Source organism: Conger conger, chromosome 15 (genome assembly GCF_963514075.1).
Source record: "Conger conger chromosome 15, fConCon1.1, whole genome shotgun sequence".
NCBI classification, from domain to species: domain Eukaryota; kingdom Metazoa; phylum Chordata; class Actinopteri; order Anguilliformes; family Congridae; genus Conger; species Conger conger.
In genome coordinates, this window is record NC_083774.1 from 13,074,888 (window position 1) to 13,094,034 (window position 19,147).

The 19,147-nt window shown below is 41.8% G+C and overlaps 2 protein-coding genes across 2 annotated transcripts in view; both read right to left on the minus strand.

The window, feature by feature from the left end:
- The window catches only part of LOC133110966 (AT-rich interactive domain-containing protein 3B-like), a 42,509-nt gene extending 38,292 nt beyond the window's left edge, over positions 1-4,217 (minus strand). The window contains exons 1-2 of the mRNA XM_061221091.1: positions 3,889-4,217; positions 696-1,367 (exon numbers count right to left, since the gene is read on the minus strand). Of these exons, the coding sequence (XP_061077075.1) occupies positions 696-1,367; positions 3,889-3,924 (708 nt within the window). The 5' untranslated portion in view covers positions 3,925-4,217. The remainder of the gene's footprint in view (positions 1-695; positions 1,368-3,888) is intronic.
- A 3,642-nt stretch (positions 4,218-7,859) lies between these two features.
- Positions 7,860-11,972, minus strand: LOC133111204 (cytochrome c oxidase subunit 5A, mitochondrial-like). Its single transcript, XM_061221391.1, has 5 exons — positions 11,812-11,972; positions 9,727-9,843; positions 9,242-9,363; positions 8,375-8,503; positions 7,860-8,023 (listed from the first exon to the last, which is right to left on the minus strand). Exons 1-4 carry the CDS (start codon positions 11,882-11,884, stop codon positions 8,390-8,392), a joined length of 426 nt encoding a protein of 141 aa, XP_061077375.1. The 5' UTR covers positions 11,885-11,972; the 3' UTR covers positions 7,860-8,023; positions 8,375-8,389.
- Between the last annotated feature and the right edge of the window lie 7,175 nt (positions 11,973-19,147).

Genomic DNA, 19,147 nt, shown 5'->3' on the forward strand with positions numbered 1-19,147 from the left:
ACACCCGGAGGGGGAGAAGGAGCGAAAGTGAGAGCGAGCTGTCAGAGCGAACGGCGCTCCCGGTTGGCTGTCCGCCAGGACACACTTCCAGGATTTTTTTTTTTTTTTTGTTGTTGCAAAAGCCAGCTGACAGCTCCCCCCTGGAGATTTCGGAACCCAACAAAAAAACGTAGCGGTCTGCCAGGGCAGCGCCGTGCCGAAGATTAGCCTCATGCTCCCAGCAGGGTCGGGTTAACAATCGAGACACAAAACACACCAGGCAGTAGCAGGGGATAGAAAGTGTGAAGGCTCTTGCCTTTGTTCCGCTTTCTATGGAACACATGTGCTGTGATTACACAGCCCCACTTTGTGTCGGATGTGTTAAAATAAGTCTCAGCTACATTGTTGCCAGTCTTGAGGGCTGGAGGAAAACGCGACTGTCCTGTAAATTCTATTTTTAAACATAGTTAGAATACCGCTCGCGGCAGTGAACACAATATAATTTGAGAGTGAAATTTAAATGCGACACCAAGGCACAGCCACAACACAGACAACTGTTTTTAAGATTTCTGAAATGATGCGTGCAGAGCTCAAAATCTACAGTAGCTTTTGTACTTCATAACTGCTAACTGCAGTGACCTCTGCAAAGCTCTCTCACACACACACACACACTCTCACACTCACACACCAGCGCGAGTCGGGTAAGGCAGCCTTACCTGTTTGAACTGCTCATCGTAGGCCCAGTCAGCTTGCCCGTTGGGAGAGGCGGACATGTGAGGGCCCGGCGGGGACCTGCCCTCGTCCTCCGGCTCCTGCTTCACCCTGACGGGCGGCGAGGGGCCCCGCGGCACGCCAGGGGCCGAGGGAGAGGAAGAGGAGTAGGGCGGATATGGGCCGGAGGGCATGTGGGGGACCCCTCCCTGCTGGAGAGCGAGGGTCTGCTTCCGAAGGTACTCCAGCCCGGCGCCCGCCCGCTCCTCATCTTCCTCACTGCCGTCATCATCCTCCATCATCTCCTCGTCTTCATCCTCCTCCTCTGAGCCCCGGCCGCGGTCTTCCTCTTCCTCCCGCTCCGACTCCACACTGCTCTGGTTGGAGACCCTCAGCTGGTGTCCGGCCCCGGGGACCATCCGGCCGAGGCCCTTGCCCAGGACGGCGGAGCCCAGTGCGGACCCAGAGGCCCGGGCCGCCGCCAGGATGGCCTGCTGGGCGGCGACCTGCTGGGCGTACATGATGTGGGCCTCGCGCATGTGCCTCTCCTTCCTCTCCATCTCCAGCCTGGCCTGCTGCTGCCTCTGGAGCTGCTCCATCACAGCCTCCAGCTTCACCCCCGCCGAGCCCCCCTGGGAAAAAGAGCCCCCGAGACTGCCCTCCTGGGACAGGCTGGGCTGGGAGATAGAACCAGAGAAACCTCATTTAATATTATCATCACATGTTGTTTTGGCTGACACCCTTATCTGGGGCAACTTGTAGTTGATTAGACTAAGCAGGAGACAATCCTCCCTTGGAGCAATGCAGGGTTAAGGGCCTTGCTCGAGGGCCCAACGGCTGTGCGGATTGTGGCTTGTACCAGTCATGTACCTTAACCTCCTAAGACCTGGCGTACACATGCGTGGACTCCACATTTTGGGCTGTACAACCATAATACTTGGGAATTCAGACCGAGAGTCCACATATGTGGACATCATTTTTCTCAAAAACTACATCATGTCAAAAGATGATGCTTAGTTTTTATACTTATCAGGTCCCAATAAGCCAAAATAGCAAAGAGAAATTAAAAATGCATACCAAAAAAGAGTGCGGGTCTTAGGAGGTTAATCACGGCGCTACAGGCCGCCCTGCATCATATTCTGTATTATATGCATGGTCATATAGGCTCCTCCACAAGGACTTATTCATTAATTTGCGTTAAACACACAACTCCTTAAACTGTGTCTATAAATTGTGCGTGCATTATCCTCATTGTATTATGTTAACCAAAGGATTACAGTCTACTCGAATTTAGAAAAATACCAAAATCTTGCTGTAGCCAACCCAAAGTCCAATGGTCAAATTTGTTTTTTGCAACTTCTCTTTTTCTTTTTTCATTTTGCAACTTCACTGTTTAAAATATAAACTGCTGTATGTGTCACTAGTGCAATAAACAAAAAAATACTTTACATATTGATTAAATTATGAAGTGGTTTTAATTACATGTGTAGCGATGGCACTGGTAACAGGATCCAAAAAATAATTCAGTCAGTGTGATTAAAGGCTGGGTTCTTTTGAGATCTACATTCCAAACAGAATATTGACTGGCACACTCTCCCAATTGTTATACCTTTAACTCAAATCTTCGGACAATTTACATATCCGGCTTTACTTTATCCCACTAGAGTGTATAGAAATCAAAGGTTATTCTGTACTCCACGAGCATTGACATAGAACTGAAAACTGCCCTAGTTGAAAGGCCAAGAACAGGAAGTAAATGTGGAAAAACTAGCTTGATATGGAAGTCCACTTTCAGAGACAAAAAACATTGTGTAGACAAAAAACAATCAACAAAAACTCTAGAATGAGTCATTTATAACACGTTTACTGAAACACACAATCTACAAATAACTGCTAGAGAGAACTGGGAAGATACGGGAAAGGCGAAAAAACCTATTCTCTGAAAGACCATTATTTTCTGTAAACAAAGTAGAAACTCACTTTATAAACGATTTGTTTCAATAATAAGAGACCACTATGTCTATGGGCTTGAAGGTTAAACGCTACACACAAAAAAACATGTAAAACCATGGCGCGTTAACAGAAAGGTTAGCAAACAACCGTGCAATCAATCTCAGACAAAAAGTCGACGGGGGTCTGTGCAGCTGCTTTTATTAGTTTTCAAATGTATTTAACCATTGTAATATGTTCTGAAACAAGCAATTATAACGAGTGTGTAGAGGTTTGGCAACACAGAGTATAATAAGTGAATTACGTAAGAGTGCACAACAAATAAATTAACATTTTGTCTACCTTTGATCTCAAATGCATAACCTACCACCGTGGCGACTAGCGTCGCTTGATCAGCAATAAAACAATCTTTCAGCACGCGGTCACTGCACATTGAGAGGCATTGTATCCTATAGTTAAATTTTGTCTTGAGACAACCTTACTCGTTGACCAAATAGAAGGAGGCTACTGTAACTAACAGCACTCTTTATATTAAGCTCACTACTAGTTAATAACAGTAGGCCTAAACAAAAACCTAGCAGTCACAAGGTTTCATTTCAAAACAGCGTTTTAATCAATTGATTACCAACTACTTATCTACACCAACAGCCTACACAATAAGTTTTTTATTGCTACAGAGGTTTAAGGTCGAGCACGTAAACAGTTTATCTGCGTAAAAAGTTCATAAGCGATTAGAATACGTTTGTAGATCAATGATCACAAAAAAACATATGGCGCGGTTCCAGAAGACACGAATGAAACAATCTACAGTAGCCATCCATATCGACGCCGACATTACTTCTCAAGCTATTGGAAGTAGGCCAAATGACGAATCAGTGAGCGCAGTGTACATGTATATGCACGTGTTACCGTGCTGCATTGGCAAAATGACTCTTTTAAAAAACAAGACGTGTTTTCAAAGGCCAACTATGGGTAACTGTACCAAATCAAACGATTACTGCTAGTAAGAAGAAACGTTAGCGTTAACTACGTCACAAGAAGTTGTTCGAATTATTTCGACAACACTTGTAGTAACGTTTGAAATATCATTGTGCATATATTGCATTTCGCTTTACGTGCATCCAATGTAATACTTGTCTTATTGCTTGCAATGGCTCCCGTTATCAAAACGGTGTCACAGTGGTCTCCGTCTCATATACACGCGCATACACAATTGGGCACAGCGCCAAACAGGGCGACGAAACTCACCATTTGCGCCTTGCTGCTACCGGAATTGTCCACCATCCCTCCTTCCTGGGGTTAACCCTCGTTTCTGGCGCACTCGGACACAAACCAACCTGCCGGAAAACCGTGCATTCACTCTCGGTGCTTTAAATTAAGCTTTTCCTCACGCTGGAGGCGATGATGCGCCAAGCTCTGGTGCAGAAAACGAACTTCAGACTGCTGTTTTGTTATTAAAAAGAGGACGACCAAGAAAGACGGCTGGCTTCATCTCTCAGAGCGGTTTACGTTGAAGCTCCCACTCCCTTACTCGACTTTCCTCCCCTTGAATTACACCCCCGCCTCAACAAACAACATCTAAGGCCCGCCCCGTGACAGCAACAAGTTCCTGAGTTACTGCGCTGCAATGAGTGGTTGAATAATTACCGCACTATGCAAATCAACCATGAATCACACTGACACCTTTCTGCTAACAATCTACGAATGTAATGATCATTCAATTTATATCGGATTCACTGTAACAATTCCACATGGCTAATTTTTATTAATATGCTGCAGTGACAATTTTATATAACAATTAATGACAATTATTTATATTGCTTAAGGGTTCTTAAGAAATCCGCGAATCGAAAACAAGAGCACGCGAATGGTATAAATAACGATGATGGTTAGCCTATTCGTTTTTAGTTCACAATTAAATATATTTTATTTCAATAAAAAAATAAAAATAAAGCAGTGCAACCGTGTTAAGGACTTAAAACTAAGTTACTCAGCATTTGAGTTACTGGGTTAGTTAAATACATTGGACATTTGAAATTGCGTTGCTATTTTAATTAAGATTTTAATGATGCTAGTATTGTTAATATTGTTTTCTGTATTATTATTCGTAGTATTGTTTGTATAATATGATTATTATTATTCGCAGTAGTAGTAGTATTGTTTTTATGTTATTATTATGTCGTTCATAATTAAATATATTTAATTTAAATTAAAATAAAACAAATGCAGTTGTGTTAAGGACTGAGAAACCGATTTAGCTAACGCAGTATATGAGTTAGTTAGTGCTTTGTAAATTTGAAATTGCAGATGACAATGTACTGATTATTTTAATTATATTGGATTTTATTAATGTATTATTATTGATTGTTGTTGATGATGATTATAATGTTGCTGTCATTCGATCATATATTATTTGAGCACTATCATTTCTGTATTTACATCGAGTTTTTAAATAAACAATTTAAATAATCTTAGCAAAACATCATAGATATATCATCGAAATATGTAATCGGTTTGATGAAATTAATGAATTCCACATTATCATTTAGCATAATAAAGTTTTTTAAATAACATTGCAAATAAATTGTGGTATGGTGCCTTTTGGCCCGGACAATCACGTTAACAAAAACTGATTTATTCGTAACTTCAATATAAAACTTAATTAAACTATTACTGAATGTCAATCGGAGACAAATATTGCATTGGGTGTGGCTGATCACTCAGATTTCCCGGTTTTGAACAAAAATGAGGCAATGCATAAAATAACCGCTATTTGTGAAAGTTAAGTATATTAAATGTATCAGCACTTATGCATCTATTCATTTATGTATGTATTCATTTTATTATTATTATTATTATTTTTATTAATTGATTTTTAATCGCTCAATCACGGTGCGGTAAATAGTTCTGTTTCGGTAAAATAAAATCACTGATGGGTCCACCGCTCCCTAGTGGCCAGACAGAGCCACGTTCTCCAGTTTATGATCTCAATGGTATCATGGGAGTATCTCAAACATACGCAACACGGTAGCCTACAAGGCATTTTAAACAATTTATACAATAATTTTAAATGCAAACATGGCCTACTTCATATCGCAAGTATTATTAGACTACATTCTCCACAATTATACCTTGAGCATGCAGTGTAACACGTCACCTAAAACAAACCGAAATGTTTCAGCAAATACATAAAAAAATAAAATAAAGAAGTGAACTCAAAGCCGCAGGGACATAGAATGTTGAGTTTGTTAAATTAAATATAAACCCACAAAATTCATAATTGAATGAAACGTTTGTTGTCTGGAAAATAGTCTTTAAGATAACACTCGACATAACATTTTGTATGGTGCATGTAAATTTTTTCTTTATAGCACAGGTAAGCAAAATGCGGGTTAGCTGCTTGAACGCTTGTTACAATGTGTGCACATTCTTAGACAAGAAACAAATCACAAACAACGCACCCCCATTACATCCTGTAATTCACCATTTTCCATTTAAAGAACCATTTTGGTCTCCTAGCCCTGAGAAGTTTTACAATGTGTAACAAACATGAGCCTGGTTAACTAAAGTGCTTCCTAAGATGGCCTGTAGTGAAACTGCTCAACTGAAAAGTCCACTAGAATAAAAATAGCTTTGGGGTGTTCCTGTCAGTCAGAAGCAAGAAAACAAAGTTTTCTGTTATGAGTCAAATCAGGCAAGGGATGACTGAGGTGACCAACTGTGGAATCTAGAAAACATGAACATGTTAAACAGGTATTGGATAAACTCAGTAACCTCACAGTGTCTGTGCAGTGGCAAGCACTTGTACGGAGCATAATCTTTAAAAAAAAGTTTATATATAACCCTCTCTAAAGCATAATTTCAAGACCTTAAGTGTTTCAGAAGCAACATTATGATACAGACCGTGAAGCATGATTGCATTCCACAGCCTTTTTATTCTTTGTTACAGGCATGCATATTATTTCATATCATGCATATACTCCTGAGCTCAAACATTCTGGAGAACACCATCTGAACATTTATATTTTACACATTAATACAGCTGAATATTAACAGAGGGAATTTGGGTAATATACTATGCTATCACAGAGGTGTACAAGTGGGGAATCTAACACCAAACCATCCAGCACTATTAATAATTTATGCAAATACCTTCCTATAAAACTGTTTCATTACAGTCCATACAGGTATATAAATTCTGACCACAAAATATTTTGATTCAATTAGATATTTTGAATAATGATAACCTCATGTTATATAACCACATGGGGTTGAATAATTAATAATGATAATCCCCATGGCATATACTCAGGCCTGTGTCCACATTACATAATGCAAATAAGTTACTGCTTCGCTAGCAAGCTTGAAGGACAGTCAACTGCATATTATACAGAAAACTGAGAAATTCTAACCCTTCATATTAACACAGATCTGGTGCGACTATCTTTCCTGTCTGCAGCCATTTTGACTACAGTGTGTGGCTTCTTCACACAGCTTTAACCCGTTTCTCACTAAATGTACCCAATACACACAAAGTAATAGGCACATGCACGGCCTGAAATTGAAGCAGGAGGTAAACGCCATTCTCAGGCGACATGGCTCAGGCAGTATGGCAGTTGGAGGGTTGCCGGTTCGATCCCCCGCCCGGGCTGTGTCGAAGTGTCCCTGAGCAAGACACCTAACCCCCAAATGCTCCTGACGAGCTGGTCAGTACCTTGCATGGCAGCCAATCGCCGTCGGTGTGTGTGTGTGTGTGTGTGTGTATGAATGGGTGAATGAGAAGCATCAATTGTACAGCGCTTTGGATAAAGGCGCTATATAAATGCCAACCATTTACCATTCATCAAAGCGGTCATGCAGCACTGCAATACATTATCATTCTGACAGCTTCAGCCAAGGGCATGTGCAACGATGAAGCAAGTGACGAGTGTTTGAGCCCGGTACGAGCAGGGGAATAAACTGCTGCAGAATGATCCAAGCGTGGAGCTCAGCTCCTGGAAGGATCACATTGGTATGGCCGTTTTGACTTCAGGAAAACAAATCCAGTAGCTACCTGTTCATGGATTCCCCCCCAATAGTGATGTTGGTACTCCCAACATTACACAATATACTCTTATCACAAAAAACACAACACATACATAATGTACAACTGCAGTAAATACAATCATTTTTTTCTAGAATGCAAAATGACAGTTTGAAATAACTCATGACTATAAGCGTTCCTCAAAGATATTTTTCCCTTTATTAGGTCCATCAATATTTATACACAACAGGACAAAACAAAGGCCAAATTAAATATCACAGAAACATATGTATACATGGCTGAGACTTCAAGTGCATTGGGCGACTGCAATGTCACAGCAGCAGAAGTCTTCAGGAAGACCTGAGAGAACCAGAAGAGGAATAAAATTAGATTTGAGCTCTGCCACAGCCTCCATCTTGTGCCGACACATTTAACGGTACCTTTGTGCTAATGGAAGAGCCAATGTCAATTATCAAGCATTTGGTTTCTTACAGTTCAAGAACAAACTGATATCCATTGGGACAACGATAACAAATTTTGCTTTAGGTTTATAATGGTACTGTGCAGTGTAATGTATAATGTAATTACACATCCAAGCAATGCCCCTTTTGAGTGCTTTTCCTGAACATGTACAACAACTCTCACAGTGTGGACAAGGACTGTCAATGGAAAGCAATGCAATGAATAACACAAACGCTGGGCTGTACCCACCCAATGTGTTGGAGCCTATACTTTGTGGATGCCGAGCTCTTCGGGTGTGGGGACGCCTAGTTCATCCAGAGTAGGCCGGAGTTCTTGAATCAAGTATGGGTATATATCTTTGTGAGAGCCAGCTTTATTCTGCAACAAGAGAAGACGACAGAAACAACATCTGTGGTGAATGTAGTGCAGGTGGCCTGTAGCGTAGTGGTTAAGGTTAAGGTACATGACTGGGATCCGCAAGGTTGGTGGATCGATCCCCGGTGCAGCCGTTGGGCCCTTGAGCAAGGACCTTAACCCTGCATTGCTCCAGGAGAGGATTGTCTCCTGCTTAGTCTAATCAACTGTATGTTGCTCTGGATAAGAGTATCTGCCAATGTAACGTAATGTAAATTGCAAAGAAAAACATCCGACTGAACAACCATTGGTATGGTCAGAATAGTGCAGTTAGTGTGTAGTCGCAGCTGCAAGATATGATATTTAAAAGTGGATTTTCAACACAAACTAGTTAACCTCCCGATAAATTAAATATTAGCTAGAACTGGAATGTTGCATTTGATTGCTATTAATAGCTTCTGAAGCAGACCTGGGTCAATTACTCAGCTTGTCTGGTGTATTGGAAGCTATGACCCCTTCTGGTCATCTTAATTGGCTGAATTGCACCAGGAAAGATCAATCGAGCACAGAAAAGTATTTGAACTCTATTGTTTCCAATAACATGCATAAGACCCCAGATGAAAACCTTGCTTAACTGTACATTCACAAAATAGCAAAACCGCCTTAGAAAAATCACGACATAAGTGATAAAATAAGAAGAAAATTAGCTAAAGATGACACCAACAAAAGCCAGTTATATACTCTTGGGAACATCTCACTCACCTTGACTGCCTCAAGGATACGGACAGCACTGGCCAGGTCATTTAACCTTCGACAAGCTCGCAATGCTGCATCGATAATCTTTGGTTCTGGTACCAGGTCATAACCAATGAGAGTATTCATGCCTGAAAGTGATGGAAACCCATAAAGTACAGCATTTGGTACACTTTGGCTACATCAGCAGCACCTAAAAAAACTAAAAAGGCGTCAAATATAGTCTTTATTTTGTGGTGTTGATTAATATTTATCACTTAACCACAGGCACCAAATCATAGGCTAATTGGCTATAGTTTACATCATTTCCCCCACACAACGCACAAGTACCAATCTGCCTTTAACTCTGCCTCAATAAAAACTTGTCAAGGCAAGTTGAAATGCCAAAGCAAGGATGCTGGCAAACCCGCACATTGAACATCTCTAGACCCACACACCCTCTACACACACACACACACACAGACACACAGACACACAGACACACAGACACACACCTTTCCTTAGCTCCCAGGCATCGATGTCGGGCTTGTTGAAATAGGTGACCCAGCGGGCATCAAACTCTTCATCCGTCTCTTGGCCGCCATGAGAGTAACAGCGGGATGCCAACGGAGCTGCAAAGGGGGGGAGAAAATCAGCTGTGAGATTCAGTCTTGCCAGCTTACCTTCAGCAAGATTCATACAGACTACCTTTCTTCCTCATTCACTTCTTAAACAAATTAAAATAATTCTCACTTTGCAAGCCTTCTTTAATGCTTCAGCTGCTACATACTCTTCAGCTGATAGAGAATAGTGTTGTCCAACTTCCCTCTCCAAATCAGCCATGAAAAGAAAGCGCAGCTGCTTACTTTTCGACTGTCCAACTATACTGTGACAACAGGCACACAGACACTTCGATTTTTACTGTGGGAAATGCATTTCCTTGAAACAGCAAACACAAACAGATATGATTAAGCAAGCTAAACGTATACATGACCGCCATTACATGAACAAAATGACAATAAAACGAGCCTCTTCAGTAAAGCTAAAATAAGCCGTTCCCTATTTCAGCTGGCTCGCTGCCATGAATTCCCATGTGACGAGCTAGCAACTCAGACAGCTAACAGTAACGGTAACGCCGATAAAAGCAAACAGGTAGTTAACAGACGTACTTCCCATCAGATCGTAGTCCAATGCGCAAAGAACACGTATGACTAACGCTCGAACCCAAGACTCCAAATGGAATCTCGTGTCGGTTGTTCAATGTTGTTAACCCTCTGAAGTCCCGCAAGCTAACGTTAGCTACCTTACGAGTAAACGGGGTCATTTCAGGTAACGTTAATAGTAAGTGTGAATTAATGGAACTGCTAACATTAGATCACCTAACTTGCAACCGGCCTTTATCCTTTGCATTCACAAAGTCAACGACCCTAGCAGTGTACTTTGATAGACTTTATCAATCGAATATTGATGCAAAACACACGCCAGGTACTTCTATGCTAACACGGTTAGCATATATAACCATCACCACTAAAGTTGGTTAGGATTAAAGACAGACAATAAAAACATTTTGACATAACATGACCACAGAATCAAACCAATTATGACTACCTTGTTAGCTAGGATTCAGTAGTGTTATCATGTCTAGTGGCTTAGCCAACTTACTAGGCCACAAAGCCTTAATCTTTGTGGGTCATTACAAGGGCACATGAACTGCTGTGTTCCGTTGAAATACCTGAAAAGGTTTGAAGTCCTGATGTATGGAGCACATGCAATCTAAAGTCTTTGTAACTATACCAGTTATACCAACTTATGCTCAAATTTAGATAAACCGGTAGCCCCGTAGCATGGCAGCTAGAGCTGGCGATAACTGTACGTGACAGCCAGGCAGCCAGCTATGTCACTTCCAAGAAAACACACTAGCAAGCAGCTAGTGCTAACGAACCCACGACTGCACCATCAAGCCGGCTTTGCCGCGGCCAACAAAGATGAGCCATGGTAACCGACTGTGTGTGAACTGAATTTGCACAAGGTATGCTCGGTTTCTAGCTACAACTGAGCGGCAAAGATAACAAAATAGACGAACATTTAATAACAAAAATGAAAGTTTTAGCTGCCTAACGTAGCCTATATGATTAACGTTAACTAGCTAGCTACAACCATAGACTGGCGTAATGTTAGCTATGTCGCTAGCTAACCTAACCAAATGCTGCAACATTGAGCACTACTAACTACTAACTTACGTAGCTAATGTTAAATAGTTAACTCAGTAAGCTAACTAACGTTACCTGGACTGTATGACTAAACTGACACACACTGCTAGACTCTGCACTGCAGACTCCTTCACGTAGCTAGCTATGTCACAAGTACATACACATGTAGCCGTGTTCTCTCGCTAACACAAAAAGCGGTTTCTTGTCCTCTATCTACCTAGACTAGCTAACTGTGCAGGCGAAAGGCACATCAGTTCCACAACCTCATATGGCCCGTATTCTCCATGTGAGTGACCCTTAGCTGGCTAGCATATACAGGCTGTTAATGTTACCTTTTAACTAATGTTATGCCCAACAACCCACAAGCATATCTTTAGAGATCAACTATACCGGTATATGAAGCCCGTGGTCGTGCCAAACTCCGAACCCCGGAGACTGAAAGTCGAACTGCGGCTCTGAACATTTTGTGGGCCGGCGGGAGATAGACTGAGGAGGAACACTCACGGCACGGTACAGAAGGGCACTGCAACGGAAAGGCGATACTGCGTCTGCGCAAAACATTTCCGCCATGCGTCAAAGCAAAATCAGGTCTTCTTCTTCTTCTTAGTGTTATTTAATGGTGATTGTAACACTATGATTTGTGCATTACCGCCACCTACTGAATGTTTTACGTTATCACAAACGTGTATTTTCTTTATTGACACACACTTATTTTATCCATCCATTATCTGAACCCGCTTATCCTGATCAGGGAGCCTATCCCAGCATACATTGGGCGAAAGGCAAGAATACACCCTGGACAGGTCGCCAGTCCATCGCAGGGCACACACACACCATTCACTCACACACTCATGCCTACGGGCAATTTAGACTCTCCAATCGGCCTAACATGCATGTCTTTGGACTGTGGGAGGAAAACCCACGCAGACACGGGGAGAACATGCAAACTCCGCACAGAGAGGCCTTGGCCGACGGGGATTCGAACCCAGGACCTCCTTGCTGTGAGGCGGCAGTGCTACCCACTGCACCATCCGTGCCGCCCACTTATTATTTATATTTTTATATATTTTATATTTTATATATTATATGCAAAACAAACTCCCTTTCCTAAATCCCTTCTTAACCAGCTCTATTTCCCTATTTCCCAGCTCTATTTGATCCCCACCAAACTGTTCTCTCTACATCTGTACACCCTTTTCCTGCATACTGCAGCTACATGTTCGTATTCCTGACACCAATCACACCTTAGTGGTACCCTCTCATATGCACTCACTCTATAGCTAAGATAATCTAACGAAGCCACCTCCGGTATCTCCGCATCAAAGTCTAACGACACTGATTCACTTTCGTCTTCTTTACCATTCCGATAACATTTCAACCACCTCGCCCCGCAAACACCCGCCACCTTTAGAAAGCAAATCCAGGTCAGGGTTCCAGTGGCAACAGGGCGAGCAGAGCAGCCCAGACCTTCCTACCCCCCAGCGACTTCCTCCAGCTCATCCTGGGGATCCCATGGCCATCCCTGGTCAGCTCCAACCTCCAACATGTCCTGGTCCGCCCCTGGGTCCTCCCATGTGGAGGTCCCGGGAACACCTCCAGAGGGGGATGCCAGGGTATCCTTATTAGATGCCCGAGCCACCTCAACTTGCTCCTGTCAATGTGGAGGAGCAGTGGCTCCACTGTGAGGTCCTCCCGGACAGCTGAGCTCCTCACCCTATCCAGGAGTGTCAGCCCCGTCACCCTGCGGAGGAACCCCATTTTAGCTGCTTGTATTCGCAGTATCACTCTTTGATTGATCACTGCTAACTTACGTGGCTAATGTTAACTCGTTAACTCAGCAAGCTAACTAACATTACCTGGACTGTATGAGGATCTAAACTGACACACACTGCTACAGAGCTAGACTTGCTAGCTCTGACTCCTTCACGTAGCTAGCTAGGTCACAAGTACATACACACGTAGCTGTGTTCTATCGCTAACGCAACAAGCGGTTTCTTGCCCACCCGGCGGAGGAACCCCATTTTGGCCGCTTGTATTCGCAGTCTCTCTTTCAGTCACTACCTATAGCTCATGACCATAGGTGATAGGTGTATTTTTTGTTTATGCCAGACAGGGTTGCCAGTAATTCTGAAGCCTACTGTACATACAGATTTAGTATTGAGATGCTTGAAGTCTTACAAGTGTCCTGCGTTTATACCAAACCTCTCTGTGTCTGTGGACCAGGCGTACGGCAGTAATGTTCAGCTGATAGTGGGCAATCTGATGAAGAAACTCGACCAAACCAGTTCGTTCAAGTAATTTGACCCTGTGTATTAAAAATATAAGTAAAATGAAGTATCTCACAAAATAACAATATCCTGTGGGTGCTTGAAGTTGTTTCTGAATGATTTTATGTCAGCAGAGGGTACAGAAGTTAATGTTTTTAAGAAGTTAATGACTGTGGTCATTATAGATATTTTTGTGGGAAACCCTAAACAGTGTCAATACTGTTGTTGCTGTATAGGTTTTGGGCATGCCTCATTAGGTACAATACATCAGAGGCATCATTTAGATGACATACCGGTCAAGAAGATGCACTTTCTTGGTACTCCACAAGGTGGCAGTATGGGCTTATGTTCGTAAGTTAACTTCAAGATGCAATAGGTATGATTTTTGTGTTAAAACATTATTACAAGGCCATTGCAAATCCCTTCCTATCATTGAAAGGGGCTCACTGACATGATGACTCACCCTCTGTGTTCATAGTCCTTAAATTCCAGTTTCAAAATATACAGTTGACAGCGGACACTGTACCAAAGCATTGTATAACTGTACAATAATTCAAGCTCATTGGTTGAAAATTGGTTCTATTGCCACAGCCAATGGCTTTTCAATGTGAGCGCATTTACAGAGAAGAGGGAGGGATAAACAGTGTTGTGGTTTGAAGGTGTTTGTTGCTGCTATTCCTCTCTTGAGCATTAGAAGTCCGAAATTACCTATTTTACCTTTAATAAAAAAACATTCACACCAAAAATAAGGAACAACCGACTCTTTTGCTGTCCTCAAGGCCGACCCTGGGCCAAAACCCAAAGTGAGGGCTGAAGACTTTGGAAGCATCTCCAGACCTGCTAGCAGTGCAGGGATCAAGAGGACCCATGAACCCTCATAGGTCTTACCATTAATCTCAGCCAAAAGGCAGAGAAGCGATCTGCTAGCTTCAAGTAGTACACCCAGGAAGTTATGTAGCCTGTTGTGTAGTGGTTAAGTTACATGACTGGGACACGCAAGGTCGTGGTTTGATCCCCGGTGTAGCCACAATAAGATCCGCACAGCTATTGGGCCCTTAACCCTGCATTAGTCTGATTAGTCTAATCAACTGTACATCGCTCTGGATAAAAGGATCAGCAAAATGCCATTAATGTAATGTAATGATGTGGACTGTCCCTTGATGGAACTGTCCACATTATCAAAATATCTTTATTACCCTTAAATCCACTGAAGCTTTAAAATATCAGAGCAGATCTTCCAGTAAAAGCTTTTCTAAGTAGTACCGTTTCATAAAATAAATAAAAATAAGAAAATAAGAAAAAATAAAATAAAATAGACTGTTTTAGACCATCCCAAAATTGTGTTTTTAGTTTATGTTCTCTGAGAAATCTAATGGAACACATCATGAAAACACCACTATAATGGCACCTCTGACATTATGAAATAAAAATGTCTGTCAATTGTGTCTGTTTTTCTGAAAAATGTCTATATTAGAAGGTTGCTTCTAAGGACCAAATACACAAATGATCTAATTCTGATATTACTGATTTGTGTTCGTAATTTCAGCGATATGGTCCTGCATTTTAAGCATTGAACTTTAAACATTGAATATTTGACATATCTTGAGATTTTATGTCCTACTAAATCATGGCTGAAAGCAGATGAGAATTTGGCTTTAAATGAGTCCTCTCCTCCTATTTACATACAGTATAGAGTATAAATTTGATGAGATATAGTGGCCTCCCAACCCCTGCTCTGTATTTCATCTTCACTGAAAAACAAATGGCAGCTGCCTCCCATCTGACTCTACCAGTCTACTCCTGCTGTATAAGGCTTTACATGCTTTGGCTCCAGAATATCCTCTCTCCTCTAAGATTGCTTTGCTGACAAAGTGATGGCTATTTTAAAATTTCAAGTATACCTAAAATGACAATGGCTGGCATGGTCTTCTCTTACAGAGCTGCTGTCTAATGGAATCATTAGACCTGCAAGGTCAGTGGTTTGATCCCCGGTGTAGCCACAATACGATCTGCACAGCTGTTGGGCCCTTGAGCAAGGCCCTTAACCCTGCATTGCTCCAGGGGAGGATTGTCTCCTGCTTAGTCTAATCACCTGTACTGTTCTGTCTGCCTAATGTAATGTAGTCGAAAATTTCAAGTATACCTAAAATGACAATGGCTGGCATGGTCTTCTCTTACAGAGCTGCTCCCTTTGCCTGTCCAGGCCTCAGAAGCACTCTCTATTTTTGTGAGCAGTCTCAGAACTTACCTCTTTATTTCATTATTAAAGATGTCCGAGAGAGGGAAATCAGTAGAGCTGTTATGTGACTTTGCTGTTGCCCTGTCACTGCAGGTTAATGCTCCTGTTTGCTGTGCACTACCAGGATTACTAATCTTTCAGATACGGCGTCATAGCATAGCACCTTGGAGATTTTCCATATCGTGATTCCACCTCTGAGTATGCAACAGTTGATCTCACGGTTGCAGTGCCTAATCTTCTCCATTTTCTGGAGCTTCTGCCTATTCCCCCAGTTTACTGCCTGTTCCACCCCATCCCTCTCCTGCTCCACCCAATCCCTTTCCTGGTTCAAGCCCAGGTCATGATATACCTAGATGCATCATGCCATCCTGGATGCATCCCCTAAGCAGAGATATGCATATTAAAATACACATCTTTGCTTAGACTGTGTATTTTATTTGCTAATTTAGTATCCCAGACTGTGACCTACCCAAGCTCTTTGAATATTTGCTCTGATAGATACCACAGTATGTTTTGTTACCATTCATTCTGTCTTTATTATTACACCGGGCTAGTCAGTGGGGGATGGTCGCCCCACTACAGCAGGGTTCCTCCTGAGATTTTTCAGTTTTCAATTGTGGAGTGTTTGCCTTCCCAATAGGGAGTCTTTTATTGCCTAAATTGGTTCATATTTGGGGTTTCAGGCCTGGTTTTTGTACAATTTTCCTTTTTGTTTCCTCTGTAAAGTGATATCGTGCCAGCGTTTCTGTGAAAATCAGCACTATAAATAAAATTTAGTTCAACTGAAAATATGTCCCTGAAAACACGTTTTGCAGATGTAAAGCAATAGCAACAGTATTGCAGTTACATATTCAGATGCACAGGGTTATACTGTACTTCCAGATTCTCAATTTTCAGATTGATTTTTGTGGTATTATATTACATGTCATTTGGCTGACACTTTTATCGAAAGTGACTTAGACTAAGCGGGAGGCAATCCTCCCCTGGAGCAATGCAGGGTTAAAGGCCTTGCTCAAGGGCCCAAAGGCTGTGCGGATCTTATTGTGGCTACACCGGGGCTGTATAAGGTGTATTATTCAGGCTGGTATAATACAAGTTCACACCAACCATTTATTTTACAATAATCCATTGTAACCTAATTGATACCATGTTTGTTTGAAGTATGTCCCCTTTCAGGGGATTTGATTAGTGCATCTCTATCCTTCAAGGTGTTTTGCAAAGTCTTGTTTCAGTACTGCATACAATGTGTTGCTATAATCAAAGTGATGACCGCAGGTGACAACAAATTAATTCTTAAACTAACTTTTCTTCACCATTACTATTCTATTCAGTCTGACAGTCATCGATTTGTCCTTACAATGTTCCCAACATAATACCCCTCTCTCCAGCCAATTATCAAATAATAATAGTCTCTCTCCCGCCAAGAAACAAGACAATGAGCATGCTTTAAGGAGAGTCAAAAAATCTGACTCAGAGTGAGGACAAAATTAGAGGGAAAGTGCAGAATTCTAATAGCACAGGCAGAAAACACTGAATGCATAAATATCAGATTTAAAGGATTTCTAGATAAGGGCAGTTTTAAAAATGGAGGCAGTGCTCACTCTTCAAGATAAGAAAAGACAGAACCATCTGGTGGGAGAGATAGCAAGTCTCTGACCAAATGACAGGCCTTGTCTTCGTCTGCGATTGAGGGGAAAACAGAATAATAGTGTTCTCAAAATAACAATAAGGCGAGAAACACTTTTTCTACTATCTGCAATGTTGGCGGTTTATTGGTCAAAAGACAGGAAGACCTGGAATAAATTATTCGAATCCTATTTAAAAAGACAATGTGGTAAGATAATTACAAGCTTGGAAATGAGAATAATATTCATCATAATTTAAAGAAAAGAAGATTAAAGAGAATATACTAGGAAATGTTATATTTTATGGTTGCAGTCTCCTTCGGTAAGATATAAGGATGAATTGAAATGCACAGTATGATGTCACAGAGAAATGCTTCATATGGTCACTGGATTTGATCTTGTTATACTTTTTTATTGGGCGTGATCCAAATAAGAGGAAATAATGGATATTATTTATTACCTGATTTTTCAGCAAAGGCCCATTATCCCATCTGGAGTGACATCACATTGCTGAAGGCATGGTTATCCAACAGAAGCATTCCATAGTCATAAACCAGGAGTGAGCTTCCACTTAGATTTCTTTTCTGTGCATTTGAAAGCAGACATTCATACACACACGTACACAAATGAATACAAACATGCAGGCACAGAAACAGCCGTGATCCTTCTTTAATTTAATCAGTCTTCCATCAACACATTGCAAAATCAAAAAAAACCCCACACAATTAAGGACTAACAGCAAACCTGTATTGTAGACACTTCGTGCGTAAACCTTTTGCTCTTCCGCGTCTTTTCTGCTCAACTTCTGATTGCTCCTGTTTCCAATCAGAGAAAGGCAGACCTTTGGCTGGCGCCTTTGTCGCTGTCCTTTATCTTTGCGGCCACTCGGATGGGTTATTGAGTTGTCTTTAATGACCCACACTGAGGTTTACAGTCGGCCCAGAATATGCAGTGCTTGATAAAGGATGCGGGTCGATACTGGGTTCTGCTAGCCGTACACATGTGACCTGCATGGATGACAGCGCCCGCAGCTACACGGCACACACTGTTAACTCCATTCAAATGCTGATAACCTCAATGACCCTTCCTTCCCTGAATCCCCATGGGTGGCCTGTAGCGTAGTGGCTAAGGTACATAACTGGGACCCGCAAGGTCGGTGGTTCGATCCCTGGTGTAGCTGCAATAAGATCCGCACAGCCGTTGGGCCCTTGAGCGGGGCCTTTAACCTTGCATTGCTCCGGGGGAGGATTGTCTCCTGCTTAGTCTAATCAACTGTATGTCACTCTGGATAAGAGCATCTGCCGAATGCCATTAATGTAATGTCTGTGGCTCACTGTTGCTGCAGCATTTTAATTTTCTCTCTCTACTGGTTTGTTTGATGGGTTTGAAACCTTGAGGGAAGAAAGCTCATTATTAGGTAAAGCAGTAAAGTTCCTAAGACAAACCTTAGACATTTAATTAAAATTATGATTTGGACTTGCTAATTAAACAGGGAAATGTAGGTTCATCATAAGATTATGTAGGCTTATGGCTGGATTCTTAAAAGATAACAGAAAATTGAAGGAGCTTTAATCATTTTTACAGAGTGGATATAT